Raw genomic sequence first — 26,630 nt, forward strand, 5'->3', positions numbered from 1 at the left:
TTTTTAACTAGTTAGGTTTTATTCAAAAGAAAATCTGAACAGAAATAAAACAAGATATTTTTTACCAGGAGCAAAATTCTACATAACTTAATATTCTTTACCACAAGACATCTGATAACTCCAGATATCACTGAATTTGTTTTAACAAATGTACTGCAAGTATAATTCTGATAAAAAAAAACCTTTTGTATTAAACTTTTCTTTTTGTAAGCAAAATAAAATGACATCACCTCGTAACAATGTAAAGAACTTATTTGTACTAGCCTATTTATTCAGAATAACTGAACATCTTGAATGCTTATATATTGAAAATCTTGTCCATTGCATAAAAAACAAAATCTCAACACCCCCACAAGAATAAAATGCACATTATTTTCCACATTACATTTCCACTTCTCCCTCTAAAATATTCTTGAAAGTTTTAGGTTATCAAGTTTTGTAATTTATCCATTTTTATTTGTAGGTGAATTCTTAGTACCATTTAACATACATTCCACTTTCAATCAGGACTACCTTATTTAAAGTACTTACCTAGTTTTTAATATAAAGTTGCTCATATAACTTCACAATTTTTATCCAATAATTAGATAGTAAAAAACAAATCCACCATCACAGTTATATAAACAATTATATCACAGAAAAACAAGTATTTTCTGTATACATCACAGTTATCCAATTAATTGCAAAGTGCTAATTTTAAACAGTTTACACTACATTGAAAAATATTACAGATAAACCTCATACCCACAAATAAGTGGTTTATAAAAGTTATTTCATGTAATTAAAATTTGTGTTATTAATTTAAACATAGCATTTATTTTTAAAACATACACAAAAAAGTTCAAATACTCTTATGAGCTTTTAATTAAAGACATTGAACAGATCAATCTTAAATCTAATAATTAAAAGCTTTCTCTACACAAATTGTTCAAACTCTAGAGAAAAAGTTCAGCATAATATACATCAATGAATCAAAATATTATTATTATTCTATGTTTTAACTAAAAATGTGCTTCCTAACATTACATTAGTAAAGATTTTATAGTAAATACATTTCTTAAACTAATAAACTTAACCTAAATTTTGTAATTTGTCCCTTTACACTATTATATAAACTGGGCATTCATGATATGAGTTTTGCTTCCCTCCCATCAACAGCACACATTATAAGATACTGTCTTATAATTTCTTTTTCTAACTTGATTGATGTTATCAAACTTTTCTAATTAACAGCATGATCTAGGAGGCAAAACATTATAAAAACTAGGCATCCATGTACAACTTTTTAATTAATAAATATTCTTTTGCACAATGATAAAAAGAAATATATATATATAGTCAAGAAATAAACTGCACTGACATTTTTCATTTTATCAAAGTATGACAAATATTCTGATAACATATCCTTTAACTACCCCTATTGGAGACCTATCTTATCCTTCTGGTGTTTTACACTTTTTTTACCATACCATTTTGATATCTAAATGCAACAAATGGTGAAACTAGTGCTTAAACAATACTAAATACTGCAATATAACTCTGTTTCTAAACACGTTTTTAAATGTTGTTTTGAAAATTTATAAAACTACTTCATTGACTATATATATATATATATATATATTTACAAAATGATACCCAAAAGCTGTTTAATGAATTACAAGACATTCCTGCTTTATTAACTTCTGACATTTGTTTCATCAGTACAATGAAGAATGAGAAGAGCACAATCATCTTACCGTAATACACACATTAAAAAAAAAAAAACACAAAATAATATCGTACAAGTCACAGTGTAACAATTCTAATCTGACTTAGGGATTGGTCATCCATTCTGAAGTGCACTGCTTGTGGACAGCTTTCTAAACTACAAAGAATATAATAGAACAAATCTCACTCTTGGATGTGATTGCACCCCTCAAAATGTGACCCTTCCCAAGACATTTTTACAAATTTGCTAAATTTTACTTTGCATGGCATTCATCAGTTTTCATAACTCAATAAACAGATTATGTACATAAAATTCAACAAAATAAATATCTTACTTTTTAATGAAAAATAGGTTAAATATACTATTTCTCCTGTGATAGAAATCCAAACTGAAGACAGAAAAATGCCCTTCCGTGTCCAAATAAGGATATTTAAGGTTAGGTCTATAAATACAAATACATGCTTCAACAACAAAATAATGAGGTTACTGTGTGTGTACGTGTATAAAGACGTGTCTTTATTTTCACCCTCAATCCTCCAAGCCTACTGGGCCATTCTCAAACAAACTGTGTTGACATGAATGATGGGGAATGTCTTAAGTGGGTAAAAATTAAACTTAATCTTACTTCTCTTGTGTAAAGCCTCTCACTCAATTACTCCAAGCCTATTGAGTTAATCTTAAACAATCTTGGCAAGTTGATGCTTCAGACAATGTTGAATATTCTAAAGAGTTTCAAAGTAAAAGTATGAGAGTTGTTGGATTGTTTTTCAAACAACCATGCTTTTCTCATGATCAATAATATATAGGGTGTTTAAGGGTGGAATCATCTCAAAATTTGTATTTAATAGTAGATGGTAAATAAACTACAAATGTTGTTTATGAAGAAACTTTATTATATTTTAAAATTCTGAGATAAAGTTTATGTTCAAGTTATTATGTTAAAATATATTATTGTTGTTATACCATACATTGTTTTAATTATGTTTAAACATTCTTCATCAGCTGATGGGTATTTCAGCTTGTGTAAATATGCACACACACATACAAATGTTTTTCATCTATAATTTTAGAACCTCAGAATTAACTCTCCACTTAATACTTGAAATCTTTTAAAAAAAAGTGTAACTAAAACTTTTTTCTTTTGGTTTACAGTAACTAGTAATAAATAAAGATTTGGTAATTATGTAATACTCTACTAAGTTCAATGTAAATGCAAAAATATGCATTATTACCAAACTAATTAGATTGATGGTTGCTGTATTAAATTTCAGTCAATCACTTTGAGATATGTGGAGGGAAAAAAACAAATAATTAAATTTAAAAAGTGAAACTGAAATATAAAATAAAAGTTTCAACAGTCTTGTTCCTTGTATAGAAATATGTTAAACCAAACAGAAATACTTTTCAAATTGCATGTAGTTGTCAAAATACAAATATATGAAGCACTTACACTTAATCACTGTTGAAAGCTCCTTCTGGTGTAGGTGATGTGCTACCATTTTGATGGCTTACTTCTGTGTATAATCCATTGTGTGTACAAATTTCTGTACATTCTTAACCTCATAAACACAAAGATATTTTATAAATATTTGAAGAATATGAGAAAATTCATAGTTTCATGTTTGAATTGGCTGTCCTTAAGTATCAGGAACAATAGGTTGTTTTCAGAATGTAGATGTGGAACACTTCTGCTATATAGAAAAATCATTCAGAGACTATGATACACTTTAGCAAAATACAAATGTGTATATTAAGCAAAATAATAAAAAGAAAATCTCTAACTTCCTAACTCTGTGATGGTGAGTCAAGTGACATCAACAATAAAATAAACATTTGCAATGTGAAATCAGAATTTCAAAATACATTGAATACTTTGAAATAAGTTTTATACATGCTTCCACAAAACTGTTAAACAATTCCCCGCTTTAAATTTTTGTAGTATTAAGAACAATAGCAAAACAACAAAAAACTATGGTACTGAAAAAGGATAGTTAACCATGGATTTTAGAAAATAAAACATCTTTAATGTCTAAATACTGAAAACATTCTTTAGTTATAAATATTATAAAAAAAATAAGCATGTTAAGCTAAAAATAATAACACAATGCTTTTATTTGAAGCATGGAAAGTTTCTTGTACTTATACAATACCATTTCAAAAATTGATTAAAAATATTACTAATGTTCTAAAACAGGGGTTCCTATATTTTTTAGCTTAAACCCTCCCCCACATCCCCTGTAGACCTTGGGCACTATAGCTGACGATTCACATTTAATGATTTCATAGATATTTAAAATAATAGCCACTCTGGAATATGTTACTTGTTTTCATTGCAATTTAATATTTATGAAAGAAAAAGCTCAAGCATAAATACCATTGTATACTCATTTAACATGATAAAGAAAATTCTTAATAAATACATTACATAATCCAGTGTCAGAAAAGTACTAAATAGAATATTTTTACATGTACCAAGGCTACTCTAAGACAGTTTCTCAGAGTCCAATTAGGAGCTTACAGTTTTAAATAGCCATTTATTCAAAATTAACAAAAATAATATCTGACTTGTTTTAGGCAAAACAAAAACTTGCAGCTAAAGAAACCAAGGCATTTTCCTTCAAATCCTCTCATGTTTTTGTTGATATTTAAAGTTTCTGGCATTTATAAATCACTTTGCAATAGCAACATAATATTAATGTTGCTATAATTACTCAACTTCTACTTTTATTCATAATTCTAATAATTTAGTAATGCTGAATCTAATTAGTTTCATAAAGTAAATCAGTTATAAGTTACACCTAACTTGTGAATGTTAATAAATTCTGTTTGTTAGAATTACTTAAACACAAGTCATTGTGAATGTGGTATTTTACTCAACCTAACAGGTGTGGGTGTAATTTATGTTATAAATATTTGAAATCTCACAGATACCCAACTCTTCATAGTCTATAATTTCTACTTAAGGTAATAAACAGTGACCAAACTCAGCAAGATAGCTGTTTAAAATGTTTTCACATTTTCCTTATATATATATATTTTACAAATTGGAAAATATATCAGACACTTCAGAATATATTCAAACTTTCTCCGTTTTTATCCTCCACAGCATCCTGTCCTTTGTTCCTGAGATTCGTCTTCAATAATGACAACGTTCCTTCTGAGATTACTAGTATGACCAAAGCTGTTGGTTCGATGTTCATCTGTACTTTCAGCAACTTCAATCATTCCTAAAAATACAAGCATGTGTATATACAGATAGACATACAGACAGACACATTTTTGATATTTATGTACAAACAATCCATGTTTCTCTTTGAGGTTATTTTTCTTATAGTACACTGAAACAGCAATTTGGTTTAGCAAAACTTAAGTAAATCTGTTAAATTATGGCAGGTTTAAGTACCAGACTGTTGAGATTATCTAAATACACAAAATAACTTAACAATAACAAGCTATATAACATTACAGTATTTCCTGCCAATAACTTGAAGCAACAATACTGAACCATAGAAATTTATATTTTCCAGATGAACTACACCTGTCAAAATTTTTTTGAGTACAATTTATTTTCCATCAACTAAGAAAGGTAATTGCATTTCAAAGTGCAAGTTAAACACAACTCACTTAGCACACATTCTGTTAATCACATTTCAAAAAGTTTCCTCTTTAGCATAAACCACTACTAAAAGCACAACATGTATGCATAAATAACATTGAAATTTCATGTATATAGACAAATGATTTGTTAGCTTTTATAATTTTTCCATTTCAACACCAACAGATAAACAGTGTTAAAAATTAGCTAATTTTACCATATAAGAAATACTGAAGTCATGTGTAATTAAAGAAATACTACATTTACAATATTAAGCATTTTCTATTTTTAAAACAATCATATGTATTCCAATAGACACAAATTCCTACATACACATACATTTTTCACAGTTACACATCAATATTACTAAGTGTGTTGAAATTACTCAAAGTTCAGGATTACAATTTCTACAGAAGCTAAGACAAACTTCTGATTATGTAAAGCAGTGACAAACTGATTAAAAAGCAGAACAAACACTGATATGCTAATTATTGTCACCAGATACTACAACAGAATTCTAATCATTGTTCACAAGAAATACCACAATGTTATTTTAGTTTTACATACTGTAATGCAAAATTAATAGTGTTAAATATATTAAAATTTAATATATGAAAAAAAAGGTACACAAAGCAGCATAAACATAATTTTAGAAAATGCTATAAAAGTAAATACCCATTACAGTGGTCTGATGACATTCGTATATACACTCACCAGCACATGCCCCACCAAACGCATCACTGACACCACCATCTAGTGCTGATCTAAATTTGACATTTGTTTCCTATATGTTCATAAAATTTTACTAGCATCCTTGTAAGTTTATTTTTTTCCTTTAAAAATTCTTATATGCATTTTTTTATCTGTGTAACTTTAAACCTGTGTTTCTGGGTTACATAAAAGACAAAAGTTCAACAAATACAACAGGTTTTTGGGTCAGAAGGTTCTCTTTCATAACCATTGTATTAACTTTGTAGATTTGCTCCATAAAGAATACTGAAAGTTTTCTTTTTTTAAATTCTGTGTTTTGTGCCTCTTATTTATTTTGTTTAACCATGCTACTGCATGAATATTCTTCTTTATAAAAGGGGTGTGACAGAAATTAACCTTAAACATACCTATGGTAGCATTACATTGATGAAAATTCACTGTAAATCAAAAACACAAGTACTAACTATGTTATAAGTTGCATATCATAACTTTAAACTGAAGCAACATTCCATTGCATCATTGTAAAATAACAGAGATGCCAACTATTTCAAATGACTGAGTGCAATGATTGTAGACAGAGCCCGTACAGATATTGTACAGCCACTGGATATAGTTTTGAATCATCCATATCTGTGGATCCATCTGTGACTAAACTGTAAACACTGTTAGTAAGTATGCTTGAAATTATTTTGTCATCTTCTCAACCCAACATTTGTACAATGGCTGTAGTTTTGGTTCTAGCACAGTCATATTTTTTTGCTATATCAAAGTCTGGGAACATTTTTCTGAATAGATGTCCTGCATGATCGGCTGTAGCTAGGAGTAAATTATGAGCAATGACGAATTGCGTGAACATCACTTCTGCATTTATGGTTTCATATTCTGAATTCTTATTCATAAATGTTGTTATCTGCATCATTTTTGTCTTCGCCTCAGCCTTTTGTTGGTGAGATGCTGATTCTGTATGTCTGGAACAATCGTTTATCCCGCCATGTGCCACAGAAAAATCGATGTGACAAACTGAACAAAACGCATGACTGTCACTGACTTTTGATGCAATGACCTGATATTTTGCACTATACTCTTTCCTAAATTTTTGATTCACAGTTTTAGTCCTTTTAGATTTGCCAGAAACAAGACAATCTGATGAACAAGGCCTCTTTTTTTCCATCTTGTGAACCATCGCATTGGTGTTTCTATGCTGCATCGAAAACAAGAAATATCCATCTACGCAAGCGCTGATTGGCTGACAAGCACTGATGACGTAACTATGGATTCCCCCACATACCCAGTATGGAGAAGCACTGCACTCAAACTATTGGTAGACGTCAGACATACAAATATTTATTATTTTAAGCACAAACATGATTATTGCAAGTAGCCATTTGAACTATGTCTTTTATTTATTATCAAAATTTATTTGTATCTCACTAGAAATTTTCTTTTCACCCATTTCAAGCTCTGGGGGAACAATTTATCACTATTGTATAGGCCTATATAATATATAATAATTTGGGAGTTGCAACAAGTCATAATATTTGTCTGTATGAGCGTATAGTCGTAATGTATACACCAAAATTGTAATGATTATGCTCAAATTGTAATGGTTGGCATCTCTGAAATAAGCATGCATTGTATTTAAGTAATTTTATACAAATATACCCAATATAGGTTTATCATTACAAAAAAAATTATAAATCAAACAGTAATTTATTTACTTTTTGTTAGATCAACAAATAATTCTTCAATGCCTCGATTCAACTTTGCAGATGTTAGAAAATGCTTGGCTCCAACAGAAGCAGAGTATCTGAAATTTAATCAAAAAATTTATTTTGAAATACATAAAGTTAATATAATCAAATGAGGTTAATAACAATAATAAGAGAAAATATTAAAATGTACAAATGTTTTATACTTAAAACTGAAAATTTATCTACCAGTTAACACTTTTACTAAACTCTCAAACTAAAAACATTGTTTATAGTCATCTAGTTGCACCAAAATGTTTTAAACTGTATATGTAGCTGTCCCCCATCAAACACAGAGGAAATACAATAAATTTATTACTTAGGATATTTTCTGGGCATGTGGTGCAAAAGATGTCTTAAAAACTTCTGTTTCTTTTTACATTAATGCCTAAAACATTTGTAAACGATATTGAAAAATCAGGTGTGTATGTATGTGTGTGTGTGTGACAGTGTTATGTTGAATTTCTCCCTTTTTCTTAACTACCAGTTGATTTTAATCATTGAAATGTTGAAAAAAAAAGCTAACCAAAACCAGAATGTTCACACAAAGCTTATAAAATTAACATACTTAATAAATCTACTCTCCTATGCATTATTCTCTTACCCAACAAAAACAAATGACTCAAAGGGTAAAGAAAAGTAATACTACTTGCTACTGTTGTTAGTATAACTACAAAAATAGGAAAATAAAAACTAAGGAACAGAAATACTGTAAAATAAGGTTTGTATGTATAAATTTTTCAGTTGTTTGGCAGTACTATAAACAAATACATAAAAAATTTTTTTGGGTACAAGAAAATCCCATAATGTAGGAGTCATCATGTATGTTGAGCAAATATGTTATAATACTGGCACGTAAAGTGAATAGAATAGTAAGAGCAAATAGAAAAATAGTTTATCATTATTATATACATACATATAAACAAATTTGAATCTCTAATCTTCTTATTTTTTTCTGCAGAAACAATAAGCATAAATTTCAACAAATTCATTTAAAAATAATCTTGTATATTGACACAAGCTCAAAAGAGGTGACTGAAAATTGAATTCAGAAAAACGAACCAATAAAACCAGTTTTTAAGTTTGTGTGTAATTTTACCTGTTCTTAATGAATTGTGTCCTGTAGAAATACCTGATGGAATCAACAAATACTGATGCAGTATCACAAAATTCATTACATTTTAATTTTATGACAAAAATTAATTATCTGCTCCATTCAAATTTTCAGTTATTTGACAATACTATAAATATGATGCAAAATAATTTACATTTTCAGGACCTAGAAGTAGAATTACATAACATTACCTAAGTTAAATAATCAGCTTTAAATAAAATTTCCTCAGCTCATCTGTAAAAATGCATGGACAAATAGTGAATTTCCTACATCTAACATGATGAGAGAAATAATAAAACTATGAAACACTTATATTTAAAATAAAACAATTGTAGCTTACACATTTGCTTCCTCCAAAGAAACTGCTCTATCCTTTTCAAGATCTGTTTTATTACCAGCAATACAAAGGCATACATCACTGCCTAGCATCTTACGGAGTTCTTTTACCCACATTTTGACCTATTATTTTTACAAAAGTTTACTTTAAACACATAACTTGTCCAATTTTCATATGAAGAACAAGCTAATAATAGATCTGACTGAAAACTAAAAAACTATTACTTTCGGAGAGTATATAATTAATAACTATTTAAAGTTACATCACAAATAACACACTCCTACAAACCATGCAGCTTATTCGACCCTTGTTTACATGACATAACATTAGTCATTAATCATGCACCTAATCCAGACACTATACACTCTAATATATTTACAATTATTACAGTGAAAAATTTTTATACTTTTGATGATCAATTCTATGTAGGAAAAGCAAGAATGCTTAAGTTTAAACTCAACATTATGCAAGGTTTAAACTTATAAATTCAAGTTAGAACAATTGTTAGTATAATTCACAGTGCACAGACATTTTTTTGCACTGAAATAGAAATGGTAAAATCAAATCCAATGGTGATCTTAGTGCAACTCTCTTCACTGTCACATGCACATATATTTAGGCTTAAGCCACACCAACTAATTTTGTTTTAATCAACAGAATATCAATGTGCTAAAACAATCTCATTATGTATTGCTGCTATTATGCCTGGTACTGTTACTCTAATGCACTTACAGCTTAATTATACTAGTGTTAAAGATTAACTTATATTTTCATTAACATTATTTTATTTTTGTTTTTTAATTTTTTTAGTATAATGTCATCACTTTATATTATCTTTCATTTTCATTTTCAAATACTATATCATGTACTTATACTTTTCTCAACCCTATATTCTTATATTAATCATATTGGTGTATATTTGTTATTCTACAGATTTTGTGAACATGAAGTGCATCTTATCCAAAACATGATGCAAATAAGTATATTTTTAAGTAGTCCTATTTCTTTTGCATAAGAATGTTTAATTACTAACTATTGTACAACAACACAACTTACAAAAACATTTAAACTTTGATAATCACATATCTATCTTTAGGTTGTTTATGACTGGATAAGTTACTGAATTTCTGGATCCATTCTAAGTATTATTATTACCAACCTAATTATTTACATAAGCATAGGTTTTTTAACATATATCCTTACTTTTCATATTATACAACTGTTTTGTTCAAAACAACAAACATCAGACCAAAACCACAAATTAAAGAGTTTTGTTCCTACATGAATTGACCAACATTTCTCTTTCATTATACTACAAAACATTCACAAATAAGAGAATATTTCCTTTTCTGACAATTTATTCAAAAAACTATAACAGTGTTGCTACACATCAATATTATTTCCAATACCCCACTGTTAATAATGGAATACATTCTTAAGCTTGATACAAGTGCCTGAGTCATTGCATAAATATATAGCATTAATAAAATTTACCTTTTGGAATGAATCCTCATCAGTTATATCATAAACTAATACTGCACCATTACTGTCTCTGTAATAAATAGGACCAAGGGCATGAAACCTCTCCTGACCAGCTGTGTCCTGGAGAATAAAATGCATTATTACCTATATTATATACAAAAATTAACATACATGCTAATTTGTGCTGTATTTTTATTTCTGTCATTTCTTGATATTATTTTTATACCTTTCCAAAGAAATATTCAAATAAACACAAGGTCTTATTTATTAAACACATCAAATATACTCTTCAAAACAAGAAATGCAAAAGGGATATTTTTATTATTTTAAAGAGAAATATATGTAATAACGTTACAAGCTCAGAGTATGTGATGTTACATGTGTTAAGGCACTGATTGTCAGACCAAAATGACAATAAAAGTTGTGCACTTTGAAAATGGAGGAAAACATCGGATTTTTTTGCCAAAACGCATGCGTGCCCAATAAATTTGTTTGAGAGATCTGCATGTTCTGCAAGTGCAACATGTGACGGGTTCTCGGTTTCCATAGCTCAGTGTTAAGCCACCGACACGCAATACAGTTACGCCAAGACTGACTGAAGCACAATGCAACAACGCCATTGGTTGCTTGGAAGCAGGCGAATCTCGATCAGATGTTGCCAAAGCTGTGAATGTCCACCCAAGCACCATCACAAGGCTATGGAATCGTCACCAACAACATGGATTAACTAGTGACCGTCCACGATCTGGCAGACCTCGTGTGACCACACCCGCACAAGATCACTGCATCCGGTTACATCACCTTCGGGATAGGACCACCACTGCAACATCTACTGCCTCAACCATACCAGGGCTGCATAGGATTTCCGATCAGACCGTATGCAACCGTCTACGAGATGCAGGAATCCGACCTCAATGTCCAGTCAGAGGCGTCATCCTCACCTAGCAACATCGTCAAGCATGGCTGCAGTGGACTCGGGCACATCAGGTATGGCCTCATTGATGATGGAGGCATGTTTGGTCCAGCGATGAATCACGTTTTATGATTTGGAGGCAGGATGGAAGGACCCGTGTTTACCATCGCTGAGGTGAACATTTTGCAGCAAACTGTGTGCAGGATGTTGACAGATATGGTGGTGGCAGTGTCATGATGTGGGTTGCCATCACCTACAATGCCAAAACACACCTTTTGCACATTCGAGGGAATCTTACGGCTCAACAATATGTCGACGAGATTCTTAGGCCCCATGTGCAACCCATCATGGTGAACATCAATGACGTTTTTCAACATGACAACGCCCGTCCTCACCACTGTCTTCTTGAGACACCACAACATCAACGTTCTTCCCTGGCCCTCCAGATCACCAGATTTAAACCCCATCGAACATCTATAGGACGAGTTGGACCGACATCTGCGACGGCGACAACCTCAACCGCAGACTCTACCTCAGCTTGCAGCAGCTTTACAGGCTGAGTGGACAGCCATTCCACAGGATGTGATTCGTCATCTCATCGCTTCCATGGGCAGGAGATGCCAAGCAGGTATTGATGCTCACGGGGGGCATACTCATTATTGACGTTAAACTTCACCTAGTGAGCGTGGACTTCGCCTTTGCAGACCTTGGATGTTCAGCAGTGAATGTGCAAAGTTTAACACATGTCATACAGAATTACCTGGAATAAACTTGTTAACAATTTGTCTCATATTTTGCCTTTAGCGTTTCTTTTTTTGAAGAGTATAGTTAGGATGAAACAATTCCAAAATTATTTTACAGTCTGAGATATAAGAAAGTAACCCCAAAATGTGGAATACTTGTAAATATAGTAAGTAAAGACATTTATTTTGTAAAAACAAAGATCTGAGAAAAATCTATTTTCTTGACATAAAAAAAGTAAATAAAGATTGTACTGTGACATATCTTGTTAATGGTTTTTGTTCTATGTGTAAACTGTGTGTGTTTTTCTTACAGCAAAGTCACATTGGGCTATTTGATGAGTCCACAGAGAAGATATATTGATTGATTTAGTATTTTATGGCATAAAGCAGCTAGGCTATCAGCACCAAACTTCCAGTAAAAATAATTTAAATATAGTAAAATACAGAAAAGGAAATGAAGGTAAAACAAAACATCATTGAAAAACAGAAAAAGCATAAAACCAACGTTGATACCTAGTCTACAATGATAAGAGAGAAAGCAGAGTGAAAGAAGTTGTAAAGTACTGACTCTAGCAAAATGGTAATGATCATAACCTGCTAGGAAGACTAACAGGTAAGTTCAAGAACCACCGTCAGTAACCTGAAGTTGGCCTTTCCAGTCCTGGTTCCGGGTTATATGTCATAGCAGCCATGATCAAAATGTAAAATAATAGAAGTTTTAAAAGACATATAGCAAAATCGTAATAATGAGCAGCCAAATGTCCAGTAAAAAGGTAAAATTAAAGTAAATGTAGTAAAATTTGTAAAAGTAAATGAAGGTAAAAACAAAACAGCAATTGAAAACAGAAAATTGCATAAAACCGATGTTGACATCCAATCTATAAAGTTGTAAAGAACTTCCGTAGCAGAATGGTGATGATCATAACCCACCAGGAAGACTAACATGCAAGTACCAGAACCACCGTCAGTCACCTGAAGTTGGTCTTTCCAGTCCTGGTTCTGGGTTATGTGTCATTATGGCCAGTACCAAAGGGTAAAGTAATAAAAGTTTAAAAGACATGCAGCAAAATTGGAACAACTTGACAGGACAACTAACGGGTAGTTCAAACAGCAGCGTTAGTCACCTGAAGTTGGCCTTTCCAGTCCTGGTGTCGAGTTATTTAATGTTCTGGCCATTTTTCAATTTCAAATTGAACTAGAGAGATTGAGACTCATAAAAGGGAACCACAATTAAAAAGGTGTAATGAATAAATATCAAACACTTAAATGAGATTAAAAAATTAATGGCCATTAAAAAATTAAAAACTTTATCAAGGTGGACAGTGTCATCATCACCAATAACATTGTCCAATGTTACAGATAAACCCTGGGAAAAAACATGTTGAAAATAGTGCTGTCGTTGAGAATCGTAACGATGGCAAGAAAGTAAAATGTGGCTGATAGTGATTTGAGTGTTACACAAACTACACACTGGTGCGTCAGTTCCAGATAAAAGAAAACGATGAGTTAAAAAACTGTGACCAATGCATAATCTAGTTAGAACAACTTCCTCCTTCCGAACCTTATGGAAGCTAGATGGCCAAAGCCCAATATAGGGTTTTATTTGAAAAAGCTTGTTGTCGCGTTGCTCACTACAAGTGGACTGCCAGCTGGCACGGAGCTGAGCCTTAAATACAAGACCATAGTACATGTACGGAATAGACACAGTGGTGATAGTGCCGAAGCAGATAGATTTAGCTGCCATGTCTGCAAGCTCGTTCCCGCAAATACCAACATGGCCTGGTATCCAGAAAAACTGGACAGAAGTAGCAGTTAATGAGAAATGGGCCAGTCGGTTTTGAATATCAGTGAGAACCAGGTGTGAGCCAACATGTAGCAATTCCAGGGCCAGTATAAAACTAAGCGAGTCAGTATAAATAGTGCAGTTGGAGTACTGCTCAGCTTCAATATGATCCAGGGCAAGAGATATGGCATACAGTTCAGCAGTGAACAAAGAAGCTGTAGAGGGGATTCTGCGCGCAACCACCAAACCGCAGCAAACCATAGCAGAGCCCACTGAATTACCTGATTTGGAACCATCTGTATAAATGGAACGGAATGATTGTTTGAAAGATGTTCATTAAATAAATGACGGTACTTCCAATCTGGAGTATCTGCCTTTTTAAGATGACTGAAAGAAAGGTCACATTTGGGGGCTGTAATAAGCCATGGTGGGATGGGCTGACCTGTGGAATCTGCAATGTTATTCAAGGACAGACCCAAGTCATCCAATTGCGCCTGGATGCGAAGGCCAAATGGAGCAATGGTAGATCATCTGTTCTGAAAAAGTACGGCCCACTGAGGAAGGAAAACACATCCCCAGGTGGGATGCTTTGGTAAGGAACGAAGTTTCGAAGAATATAGTAAAGATAGTTGCAAACGGCAAAGGTGCAGAGAAGGTTCATGAGATTCAACGTATAAGCTTTGAACTGGAGAGGTGCGGAAAGCCCCAGTGCAGAGTCAAAGTCCTTGGTGATGAATAAAGTCTAGCATCTTTAAGGACGATGGTCTGGCAGAGCCATAGACCATTGATCCATAATCGAGTTTTGATCGAATAAGAGCACGATATACCTTTAACACAGAACAACGATCTGCTCCCCAACTGTTAGTAGAGACGACACGGAGGATGTTCAGTGCTCTTGTGCATTTGACCCGTAGCTGCTTTAAGTGTGGTATAAAGGTCAGCTTACAGTCAAAGATAAGCCCCAAGAACTTGGTCTCAGGGACCACTGGCAGCAAAACTTCACTGATATAAAGTTCAGGATCAGGGTGGATACCCCCGTTGGTGGCAAAAGTGCATGCAAACGGTTTTAGAGAGAGAGAAATTAAAGCCGTTCGCCATAGTCCACTTCTGTACACGATTGAGGGCAGTTTGTAGTTGCCGCTCAATATATCTCATGTTCGACAACTGACATGAGATGTGAAAGTCGTTGAGATACAGCCCATTCGCAATAGTGAGAGGGAGTTGTTCAGTGATTGCATTTATCTTTATACTGAAAAGTGTGACACTCAAAACACAGCCCTGAGGGACTCCAAGTTCCTGTACAAAAGAACGGGAAAGTGTTGAACCCACACGAACTTGGAATCTCCTGTCCATTAAAAAATTTTTAATGAACATGGGTAAATGGCCACGTAACCCATGTGTATGGAGGATCCGCAAAACGCCATGCCTCCATGTTGTGTCATAAGCCTTCTCAATGTCAAAGAATATTGATACAAGATGTTGGTGTTTGAGAAAGGCTTCTCTGATTGATGTTTCAAGTGAAATTAGGTGGTCTGTGGTGGAGTGCTGTCGTCAGAACACACACTGGGTGGGCGAGAGGAGGTTGTTTGATTCAAGGAACCAAACAAGACGAGCATTAACCATCCTTTCTAAGGTCTTACAGAGACAGCTCGTCAAAGCAACTGGATGGTAGTTTGAAGGAATCTTGGGATCTTTCCGTGGCTTAGAGAAAGGTAAAATAATAGCCTGGCACCAGGCATCAGGAAAAACATTCTCCTGCCAGATCCGATTAAAGACAATTAGAAGGACATCAAGAGAAGCAGGAGATAGATGGTGCAGCATGTCATAGTGTACATCATCAGGTCCAACAGATGTACTGCCAGACCGATGAAGGGCCATTTTCAGTTCCACCAGTGTAAAGGGACAATTATAGTCAAAGAGACAGTCAGTTCGAAAGGAAAGAGGTGAACGCCCTGCCCGAGTCTTGATGGCCAAGAAGGTGGAGGAACAAGCAGAAATGCTAGATACCCGGCAAAAGCTTTCACCTAGAGTATCAGCGATGCTCCGAACATCAGCCACCTCCTGACAATCAGAAAGTAAGATGGAGAGGGGGACAGAATTGTAGTGCCCACTGACGTTTCGGAATCCTGTCCCATATGACCTTGGAACCGGTGGTAGAAGATATGATAGTTGTGAACTTAATCCAAGATTCCTTCTGGCTTTGACGTCTTACCCACCTAGCATGTGCACGGGCACCTTGGAAAGCGACGTGGTTCGAAAGTGTGGGATATCTATGAAAAGTATCCCAGGCCCGTTTTTGAGCCTGCCGTGCTAAGTGGCAAACAGGATTCCACCACGGATGAGGATATCGTGGAAAACGTGTTGAGGTTTTAAGAATACACTGAGCAGCTGCTTGTATAATACAGCCAGTTACCGCTGCCACACAGTCGTCTATTGATGGCTGATTCACGATGGCAGGATCAAGTTCTGCGAGAGCAGTGAAAGTGGACCAGTCTGCCTGATCCAGCTTCCAATGGGGCACGCAGGTAGGGTGGCATCAACCATGGCCAGTCTCTCTCAAAAGTATAGGAAAATGATCACTGCCTAGTGGATAATTGTCAACCCTCCATGAAAAATGGGAGAATAATGAAGGGGAGCAAACTGAGAGATCCATAGCAGTAAAGGACTGACTAGGTGCATGAAAATAAGTATAAAAACCAGTATTGAAAAGAGAAAGGTTGTGATCAGAGAGCATACGTTCTACAGAGCAACCCCTCCCATCAACAACAGCACTTCCCCAGATGGGATGATGTCAATTAAAGTCCCCCAGGAGTAGAAAGGGAGACGGCAACTGTTCAACGAGAGCATCAAGGTCTGATTGATCATATGTCTCTCCAGGTGACAGGTAGAGAGAACAAACAGTGATGGTATGACCCAAGGAAACACGGATGGCTACCGCCTCCAAGGGTGTGTTGAGTGACAAAGACAGGGTGGGCACATGCTGATCAATCAAATGTGCCCCATCGAGGAGAATCAAACCCAATTTTAGCATTGTAAATCCATAGACTTGCTGCTGTACTAGTGGGGGACACAACTACTGTGAGGTAACCACATTATAAGAATAATGGTCCATGCTACATACGCTAAGAACTACTTTTCTCTTCACCGATCATACTTAATAAAATGAAAATGATTATTGTCCACCATTGCAGCTTCCATTCAATCAGACTTGACTTCTACAAAAGACAACGAAATCAATAAACCAAATCTTATAACAGATATTTCACTGAATGTGAATGTCAGAGCAAATGTGTAAAGTCCACTGGAGTTGCAACACACAGTTTCACATGCAGTCAAACAGGTTTAATGTAATTTCACTTTCTCCTGAAAGATTTTAAGAGATGGCTGGAAGCTTCTGAACCTGTGTTAACTTCAAATCCATTTTAATTATATTATTAACAGTAGGATATATGCTCAGGTTTACTGCAATGGCTTTTTAAGTGAGAGAGATCTTTTTCTTAAACATAGCCTTTACAGACTAGCTTTGATGTGATTTCAGACATTACTATCCTAAGAGCCTTTAAAGGTTTTACTGTTTTCATGAACAACATTAAAAGCTCCATTCTTCAAGACGTTGTGTCCTTTGGCTCCACATTATTTAACAATCTCACTATACTAACACTTTTTCTGAGAGAGAGCTGTACTATTCTCCTCTAGCCATAAGTTTTTCTATGAAAGCACAGCATTATTAAATGGTCAGGTATAAACCATAATTTTCCAAATATAATACACTAATAATTATAATATGCACTCTAATCTTCATCAACAATGATATACATTTGTCATATTACCATAAACAATACTAATTTAGACTTCTATGATACTGTGGGCAAAGTAACTTTCTGATGACAAGAATGTTATGTATACATACAATCTCTGATAGCAAGCTTCCAGTAGTGGTTGCTGTCTTTGTAAATAAACATTATCAAAATGTTAGAGTATTCACAAAATCACTAAAAGCAAGTTTGCCTTAGAGCTTGCTATTAGAGAAGTTGCACCAACTATTCAAGGACACTGATTTGGACACAGAATTTGAAAGTTTTATTGAAAAGAGATTTTACTTTTAAACACAAACATAATGTAGTGATAACTATTTTTTCATTTCCAAAGCTAAGTGTGCAAGTAAATAAGTCATAAAAATTACAAGACTTAGCTTCCTTATCATATCATTTCAAAAATGTTTAACAATATTGAAAATGAATGAAAACAGGAGATAATTCTTATTTATGTCTTAGAAATGGGAAAAAAATTAACAAGACATACCAACAAGATACAACATTTCTAGTAATTATGCATTACCATTCATAACATATGCAAGAAAAGGCAGTTTAGACTAGCTGTAAAAAATTTTTTTTAATCTTGTACCATGTATGTACCCAAACTTCTATATGCAAGCTTGGGGAAATTGGCAAAAATGCATGTCATATTTCGAAAATTATGATACTATGATTTGCTAAAAATGGATAATGGTTACTCAAGTAGCTATACATGATCTGTTACTATTATATTGGAGGCAGTAATGCCATACATGTAGTTATGAACCTTCATGATGATGTATTCTGAATACAAGATCTTGAACTATGCATTTATTCAAGGACAATGTTCATGCAAAACAGTTATTGATAAAACAATCAGAATAGAAAGAAAAATAAAAGGTAAAGAAGGAAAATCAAAATGCCTAGTTTAACAATTCACCAGCTAGGAATTATATTTAAAAATTCTCACTTAAATTTACAGGTCTTTCCCCAAATGCACATACAACTCCCCCTTTTTTTAACTATAAAACTAGAAGCATAGTGTTAATTTTCAAGAAGTTTTATACAATTTTTAACACTTCATTTGTTTCGAATCAATTAACTGAAGGAATGTAATACTAACATTCAAACAACTTCTTAAGTGGCATGAATACAAAGTATTTGAATATTTGTTTGTTGCAATCCTACCTTAAAGTATAGTTTCTACTTTTTGTTAACATTTTAAACAAATTTACATATAGCTTACAAGATACTATTCTTACCCAAATAGCTAGATTAACTCTCTTCCCTTCAATGTTGACTTTCTTATTCAAGAATGATGCCTGTCAAAATAAAATGATTTGTACTTCAGTATTACAAACAATAAAATGGTTCTGTACAGTTAACAATGTTGTAAAGAAAAAGATTTATGAGTGCAAGTATAAAACAGTTTCATTTATGTTCTTCATTAACTATACAAGATCTCTACTGTAATATTAATCATATCATACATGTTAAAGCCAGAAAAACACCAGAGACCTGAAAAGGTGGTAATTTCTAATTAAGTTAACACTTGGGTTGTTAAACATTTAGAAAAAACAAAAACTATAACTTGTGCAAACATAATATGATGACAAGAAAGATAATACTGAACTCTATATACTGTCATAACAATATGCCTGTTAGCAAGAGCTTCTTGATACAGGGTATATAATTTTTTTGATCAGTTAGAGAAAGAAATATAATGATAAATTGGAATGAAAAGAAAACTAATACCCAATTCTAAGCTGAAATTAATGACTTCAACCATATATATATATATATATATATATATATATATATATGTATATTTAACATGAAAATAAAAAAACAATCAATTTTAAATACTTTTTATAAACTTATAAACCTTAAAACACAAGCTCAATCCTTACCAATTTTATCATGGTGTTCAAAACAATAATAGTAGCTAAATTTTCAATGTCTTGTTCATCTTAATTTTTTAAACCCTTAAATATAGTTTTACTAATAACAAGCCTCAAAATCTGTTTTATGCAATTAAGAGACATTATTAATAATATTAAACCATGTTGTATGTAATTTTGAATGTCTATTATATTAAGATAACTTTTACATGCATTAATTTGGTTAAAATTGTTTTGCACATTAAAAATGTTAAAGGAACACCATATATATTTTGGTCATGGTGATTTTTGCACACAAACAAACATCATCACCACAGTTTAAATGCATATATGGCATTCACAGTAAAATCTGTTCAAAATCAATAAATCTCTGCAATGAATAGTGGCAACGAATATCAGTTGAACCAAATGTATGTTGGAATGCCTCAAAACACTTTCACAGAGTAAAAATAAGTCATAACTAGGTGAGTTTATCTGATTCTATAGGTGATACATTAAAGACATATCTCAACCAATGAGGGTTGATATTGACCAAACCCATGCTTACAACTGTTTTAGAATACATGTTTTGGTTTTATTCCTTAATGTTATATAGCATGTTTAAGATAGGATATTTCTTGTCAAATATTAAACCATTTCAGCTTCTCTTTTCCATGCTTCATTATTCAAGTCTCATGTTGAGTAACAATAAGTAGTGTTTCAAATAATTATGATTAAAGTCTCTGGTTTCTTTATGCTATATTATATATAGTTAATACAGCAAGGAGATACAAGCTTATGATTTGGAGGCAGGCAGGATTCCATGGAAAACGTTTCGATGTCTTATGAATAGAATGAGCAGCTGCCTGTACAATACAGAAAGTCATCAATATCATGTAGCCTGTTGATGGCAAGATCAAGTTCTCAGAGAATGGTGAAAGAAGGCCAATTGGCTCAATCCAATTTCTACAGAGGCACACAAGTTGGGTGGCACTAACTATGACAAATCTCTCTTAAAACATTAAGAAAATGATCATTGCCCCACAAGTCATTGTCAACCCTAAAAAAAAAAAAAGAAAGGTGAAGGAGAGCAAACAGAAAGATCAATAGCAATAAGAGACTGACTAGGTGCATGAAAGTAAGTATAAGAATCAGTACTGCAGAGAGAAAGGTTGTGATCTGAAAGCACATGCTCTATGGAATGACCTCTCCCATCAATATTGCACCACCCTAGAGGTGATTGTACTCATAAAAATCTCCCAGAATGAAAAATAGAAATTGTTAAATGAGTGCATCAAAGTCTGATTGATCACAAGTTTCTCCAGAAGACAGGTAGAAAGAACAAACAGTAATGGTACAAACAAAGAAAACATGGACTGCAACAACCTCCAAAGATGTACCACACTCCAAAGACAGGACAGGCACAATCTGGTCAACCAACAGTGCCACATCTCCATGCTCTCAACCATCATACAACCTGTCATTCTGGTATAAAGAAAACTACTGAAAGGTAACTATATCCCATAAGTAAAGACACATAGGATGATCGGAATCAATCAAGGTCTTAATGTCATTGAGTATCAAAATGGCCATTTTTGTTTAGGTGGAGAAGGACCCTTCAATTTATGAATATGTAGTTTTTCTTTATTAGAAGGAGGTCTGTTGACCTTCATGGATTATGCCCTGGATCAAGTGAGCAGGTCTCTGTCAGTAGACAGAGATTACAGTGATTGAGGACATGAACAAATAATTGTCTATGTCTCAAACTAAAGAAGGCAGATCCAGGCAGTCACTGGAAGAAATGGTCAAGACAAAGACAGGAGTAAATGCTGACTTGTTAATTCACCTATCCATTTAGGGAAAGAATGAAAGTAAGAGGGTTGGGAACCACTGCAATTAATGCAGTTTAGTTTCAGTTTGCACTTGTAGGCATCACTGTCTTTGCCACCATAACGAGAACATGTCAAAGACCACAAAATGATGCCTTTAAATGTCAAACTGTTGGCAATGAAAACATCTGAGAGGGTTAGGAATATATGGCCATACCTTGCAATTCATATGAACTATCTCGACAGGGAGCATAATTCCATTCTTGTGACTGGAGATATAGCACACAGCAGAAACCAGCAAGAATCTCCAATTCAGGAATGTTCTTAAAATCTCTCTCGATAAACACTCCTTACAAGGATTTCAGAGTAGCATAGGAAGTATCATCAATGAGTATCTCCCCAATGGCCTTAGAATTCAGGATTTCATTGTGGTTTGGGATAGATGTTCCCAGAATGTAGCTTCTTGATGGACTTGAGATAACCAGCAAGCTCTTCTAATCTCTTCTGAATAAAAAAAAGGGAGACATTTGCCTTAAGGATTTATCATATAAAGAATGAAAGATCAAACATCAAGGTACAGGATCTGACAGTGGTGGTGAATGTGTATCATCAGTGATGTCAAGAAAACCCACTTGTAGAGAAATATATATGCAAAAATGGCTCGTTTGGGTTGAGAAAATATTTTACGTAGAAGAGCGAACAACATTTCGACCTTCTTTGGTCATCATCAGGTTCACAAGGAAAGAAAGAGGTAACTGATCGGAAGCTGACCACATGTTTGAAAGGGGTTGTGTAACTGTGTGTCGAAATGTAGAAGGCGGTATTAGATGTTTGAATATATAATTTTATTTATTTTATTATATTAATATAGGTATAAAGGCGTTCCTTTATATTGGTTTATTTTGGGTTTAAGTTGTATAAGTAAGGCTTCTTTAATTTTGCGTTTGTATATGTTTGTTTCTTTATTTAGTATTTGAGTGTTTTCTATGGTTATGTTGCGTTTATTTGACTTGCAGTGTTCGAAAACGTGTGAAGGTGACTTTTTATGTTCTTTGAATCTGGTTTCCATTTTCCTACTTGTTTCTCCAATATAGAAGTCATGGCAGTTATCACATTGTATTTTATAAATAATGTTGGTGTGGTGTTTGTCAGTGTAGTTTTTTACACAGTATAGACCTCATTTTTGTGCCTGGTTTTTGAATACATTTGATATTAACTGGAATGTCATATTTTGTTACTAGTTTTTGTCAAATGTTGGTTATTTGTCTGCTGATGTCGGGAATATATGGTATGCAGCAGTATATGGTTTCGTGATTTTTTTGATTCGTGAGATATATTTTGCTTTCTGTCTAGGTGTGTATGTATAATGTTTTCTACAGTTTGTGGAGGAAACTTATTAATGTTGATGAAGTATTGTTTTATTTTGTCTAATTACAAGAACCGACACACAATTTAAAGCAGAAATCCACCGAAAAATAACCCATACTGGACTATACATTCCTTGGAACTCAGCACATGAAACAAAATAAAAACTCAACATACTAAGAAACCAAATAAACACAGCCATAAAACTATGCTCACCAGATAAAATTAATGAACACACAGCAACATGTAAAAAAGAAACAAACATTTTGATTAGAAAAATACAAACTTTCAGTTGTAAAAAAAAAAACAAAAAACGAGAGTTCGCATTATTATGTTACATTTTGTTACATTGTTGATTAAATAAACAAAGGTCTTCAATACATTTTATTGAAGAAATACAGCTAAATGTTCCCCACCCCCTGAATGCTTTATTATAATGGTCTGCTCCAACACATAAAAGGTGCTACTACATATACTGTTTTGGTAGTATATGCAGGTGGTTTTACAATAAATCTTTTATTTAGGTAATGGGCATTTTTCATACTAAGACGTAGAATTTTCCACGAGTGATATATAACATTAGATTACTATTCAAATGGTGCCAAACAGTTTTATTAAGAACAGAAAAACAAAATCTGATAACATTTGGTCTTATGAACCTTCAATGTTTAGAACACCTTCAAATTCCTTGCTAGCGAATTAATATTTTAATACACCTTTACTCAAACTACAGCTACACTGTAATACAGCACTTTAAGTGCTTCTCATGACCTTGCTGAAATGCAACTGTAATACTATTTTAAGATAACACTAATTTCTAATGGTCACAAGTGAATGACAAATGCTATATTATATAAAATTATCAGATTTTTGTATTTCCTTAAAGTCACGTAATAAGTACATTTTAAATTCAACTGAAGATTTAGTTGTCTCATACAGTTCAATTAGAATACCCAAGGTTAATTACATTTTAATATTCTGACAATATATATACATATATCATTATATCTATTGTATAGAAAATTTCCAAAAAGAGTAAAATATTTCATCAAATTTAGGTTTTCTTTCTTCCTTCTTCAAAAATACATTATCTTCCATTAACTTATATCTCATATACATACCATTCTATATAAATCTTTTTTACATAATATAAAAGAAACTATCTATAAGAAATAAATTATTACAGTTACTTTATAAATGTTTACTTTTGAAATTAATCATTACAAAGGTGTATTCAAAAATACAATCTTACTCGCACTGGATTTGTATGTTTGATGTATTAAAGAAATACACTGATTTTGTTATATTACAATTAACAAATTCTCTAAATGTAAGTAAAATAAAAACTTAGAATTCAAACTGTTTATAATATATGAATAGTTCCTTACTTCAATCTTAAAATCACTTGTTGATCACAGTAACATAAGAACTTACAATTAATTTAGAAAATGATGTACCTGAAGTGTACTGAAATGTTTATCACTGAACTTGTTTTCCACATACTGCAAAACTAATGACGTTTTGCCAACACATCCTTCTCCCAGCAGTACCACTTTGAAAGAATGGCTACGACCACCTGCCATACCTTTTTGTAGCAAGCCTTAAAAATCTGTAACCAACAGAATAATGTCATAAAAATAACACTCAAATTATGTACTACAGATACGTCTGTAAGCAATATAACTTAAAACTGGAAGTGTTACACATATAACACACTTACTTCAAAGACTTGAATATAATGAACTTAGAAGAGCTTTCAATGATTTTATAATATATTAAGCCTACAGTATTATTTTATGCACCAACATATGTATGGATTGCACCCTAAAAGATTTACTGTAAATGTATTGCACATATAAAAATCTACAGTACATGCTATTTTACTGAGGTAAATATCATGAACTGTTTAATAAGTACATGTACTTGCACAATGTATGAAAATTAAAGAAATTAATTTAAGTTTTCTTGACATTTTTTTATTACAATAATGACATTAAACCATGATTCTAATAAAACCTCATAAACTGAAAAAAAAAAACCATTAACAAAAGTCAGTGGCATTATAAGTTAGTCCTTTTTAAATCAATTGGATGTAGTTCTAAATAGGCTTATTGGTTAACACAGAACACCATGAAATAAATCTTATCAAGAATATACAGACTTATTAGAAAACACCAAAAAATAATAAAAAATATAATTTTTTGAATAAACCTAAGGATATGGATAAAATAATACTCATTACACTTTATTTTAAACTGAAGAATGTAAAATTAACTATTTATTTGACATAATTCTAATTGAAGAATGGATGACATGCATAACAATACAAAAACAATATATTACCTTTACAACCTGAAACAAAATTTAAACAATGAAACAGAGTAAATTAAATGATTATTTTTAAAACTCTGATAATAATTTTTCTATTATTAATAAATAACGTAAGAAATAATTTTTCCACATAGTTCACGTGAAAACAGTGTATAGACTAAAATTTTCCATTAACCCTTAAACAGTAGTCATTAGAAACGTTCTTCAAATCTTTTGTAATAAACAAGTCACCCTGTTTTGTTAATCCAACATTATGTGTGTAAAGAAGCACATTATGCTAATACAATATCAAATCAATACACAATAATGGAAGAGTTTTTCTCTTTATGTAGAGAAAATACTGTTTGAATAGAACAATGGTATAATTTAGGTATATCAAGTATGTTTTTCAAGTATATCATACTTGAAGAAGACATTAACGTTCGCTGAAACATAATCTTAAGGAAGTATGTTCACTGCGTAAGTGTTACTATGCTTATAAGTCATTGTTTTCCAATTTACTATTATCTAGTCACTACATCGGACATTACTATTACTACTACTGTAATTGCTATTAAAATAGTTAATATTATTAGTCACATGCGTAATCTGATACCATTATCACCTGAAAATTGTAAATGGAACTAGCAAACAGTAATTTTTAATAAAAATTAAGAGCCTAAATTATTTTCTAGTACTAGTACTTCTACTACAATTGATATTAGTATTACTAACTTAGCGCTCTTACTGTAAAATTATACACTGGCGATAAACTATACCCAAGTGTATTTGAAGAATACGACCGAATAGTGGTAGATTCTTTACAGTCTTCTTTCTGGGAAGTTCGTTACTACAAATCTTGACTGTCACTGACACACAGTGACAAGGCAGCTTCGGAGTTAATGTTATCAACTTTTGTCTCGGGGTTTCAATTTAACGTATTAAAATTATTAGGATTTTAATTTGCAAGCCTATTACTACCTAATGTCATCTGTGGTTTTATTAATTATTACTGAAATTTACACCAACATTAACAATAACATTCAGGAAAACCTAAGATGAGTAAGATTGAGCAAATTAGCACAGATGTGAAAAACCTTGGCTTGTGTCGAAATACCTTGCATTGCAATATGTAATAGCGCAGCATTTAATAACAAAGCTTTGTTATTTTAAAAACTGCAAGTTTTTCTTGAATTCTATGCTTTAACCTATCATATTTAACTTTAGCTTATAACTAAACGATACAACTTTTTTTATTTTTACTGTACCACGACACCACACTTCAAATACAAGTAAATCCCGACGTAACAACGTACCC

General features: G+C 32.6%; 1 protein-coding gene across 8 annotated transcripts; it reads right to left on the reverse strand.

The window, feature by feature from the left end:
* Window positions 1–26,630, reverse strand: LOC143237027 (ras-related protein Rab-21-like). Of its 8 annotated transcripts, none has more exons than XR_013019838.1 (8): window positions 26,092–26,630; window positions 24,460–24,611; window positions 19,191–19,250; window positions 10,708–10,815; window positions 9,217–9,335; window positions 7,733–7,821; window positions 3,159–4,935; window positions 1–1,864 (listed from the first exon to the last, which is right to left on the reverse strand). XR_013019838.1 is itself a non-coding variant. In XM_076475852.1 (7 exons), exons 2-7 carry the CDS (start codon window positions 24,583–24,585, stop codon window positions 4,802–4,804), a joined length of 636 nt encoding a protein of 211 aa, XP_076331967.1. In that variant the 5' UTR covers window positions 24,586–24,611; window positions 26,092–26,630; the 3' UTR covers window positions 1–4,801. The 8 variants fall into 8 exon arrangements, 6 of the variants coding, with proteins under 6 accessions (XP_076331967.1, XP_076331968.1, XP_076331969.1 ...); XR_013019839.1 differs by having other exon boundaries at window positions 26,048–26,618; XM_076475852.1 differs by having other exon boundaries at window positions 1–4,935.

The sequence above is a fragment of the Tachypleus tridentatus genome, chromosome 13 (genome assembly GCF_004210375.1).
Source record: "Tachypleus tridentatus isolate NWPU-2018 chromosome 13, ASM421037v1, whole genome shotgun sequence".
Lineage (NCBI taxonomy): Eukaryota > Metazoa > Arthropoda > Merostomata > Xiphosura > Limulidae > Tachypleus > Tachypleus tridentatus.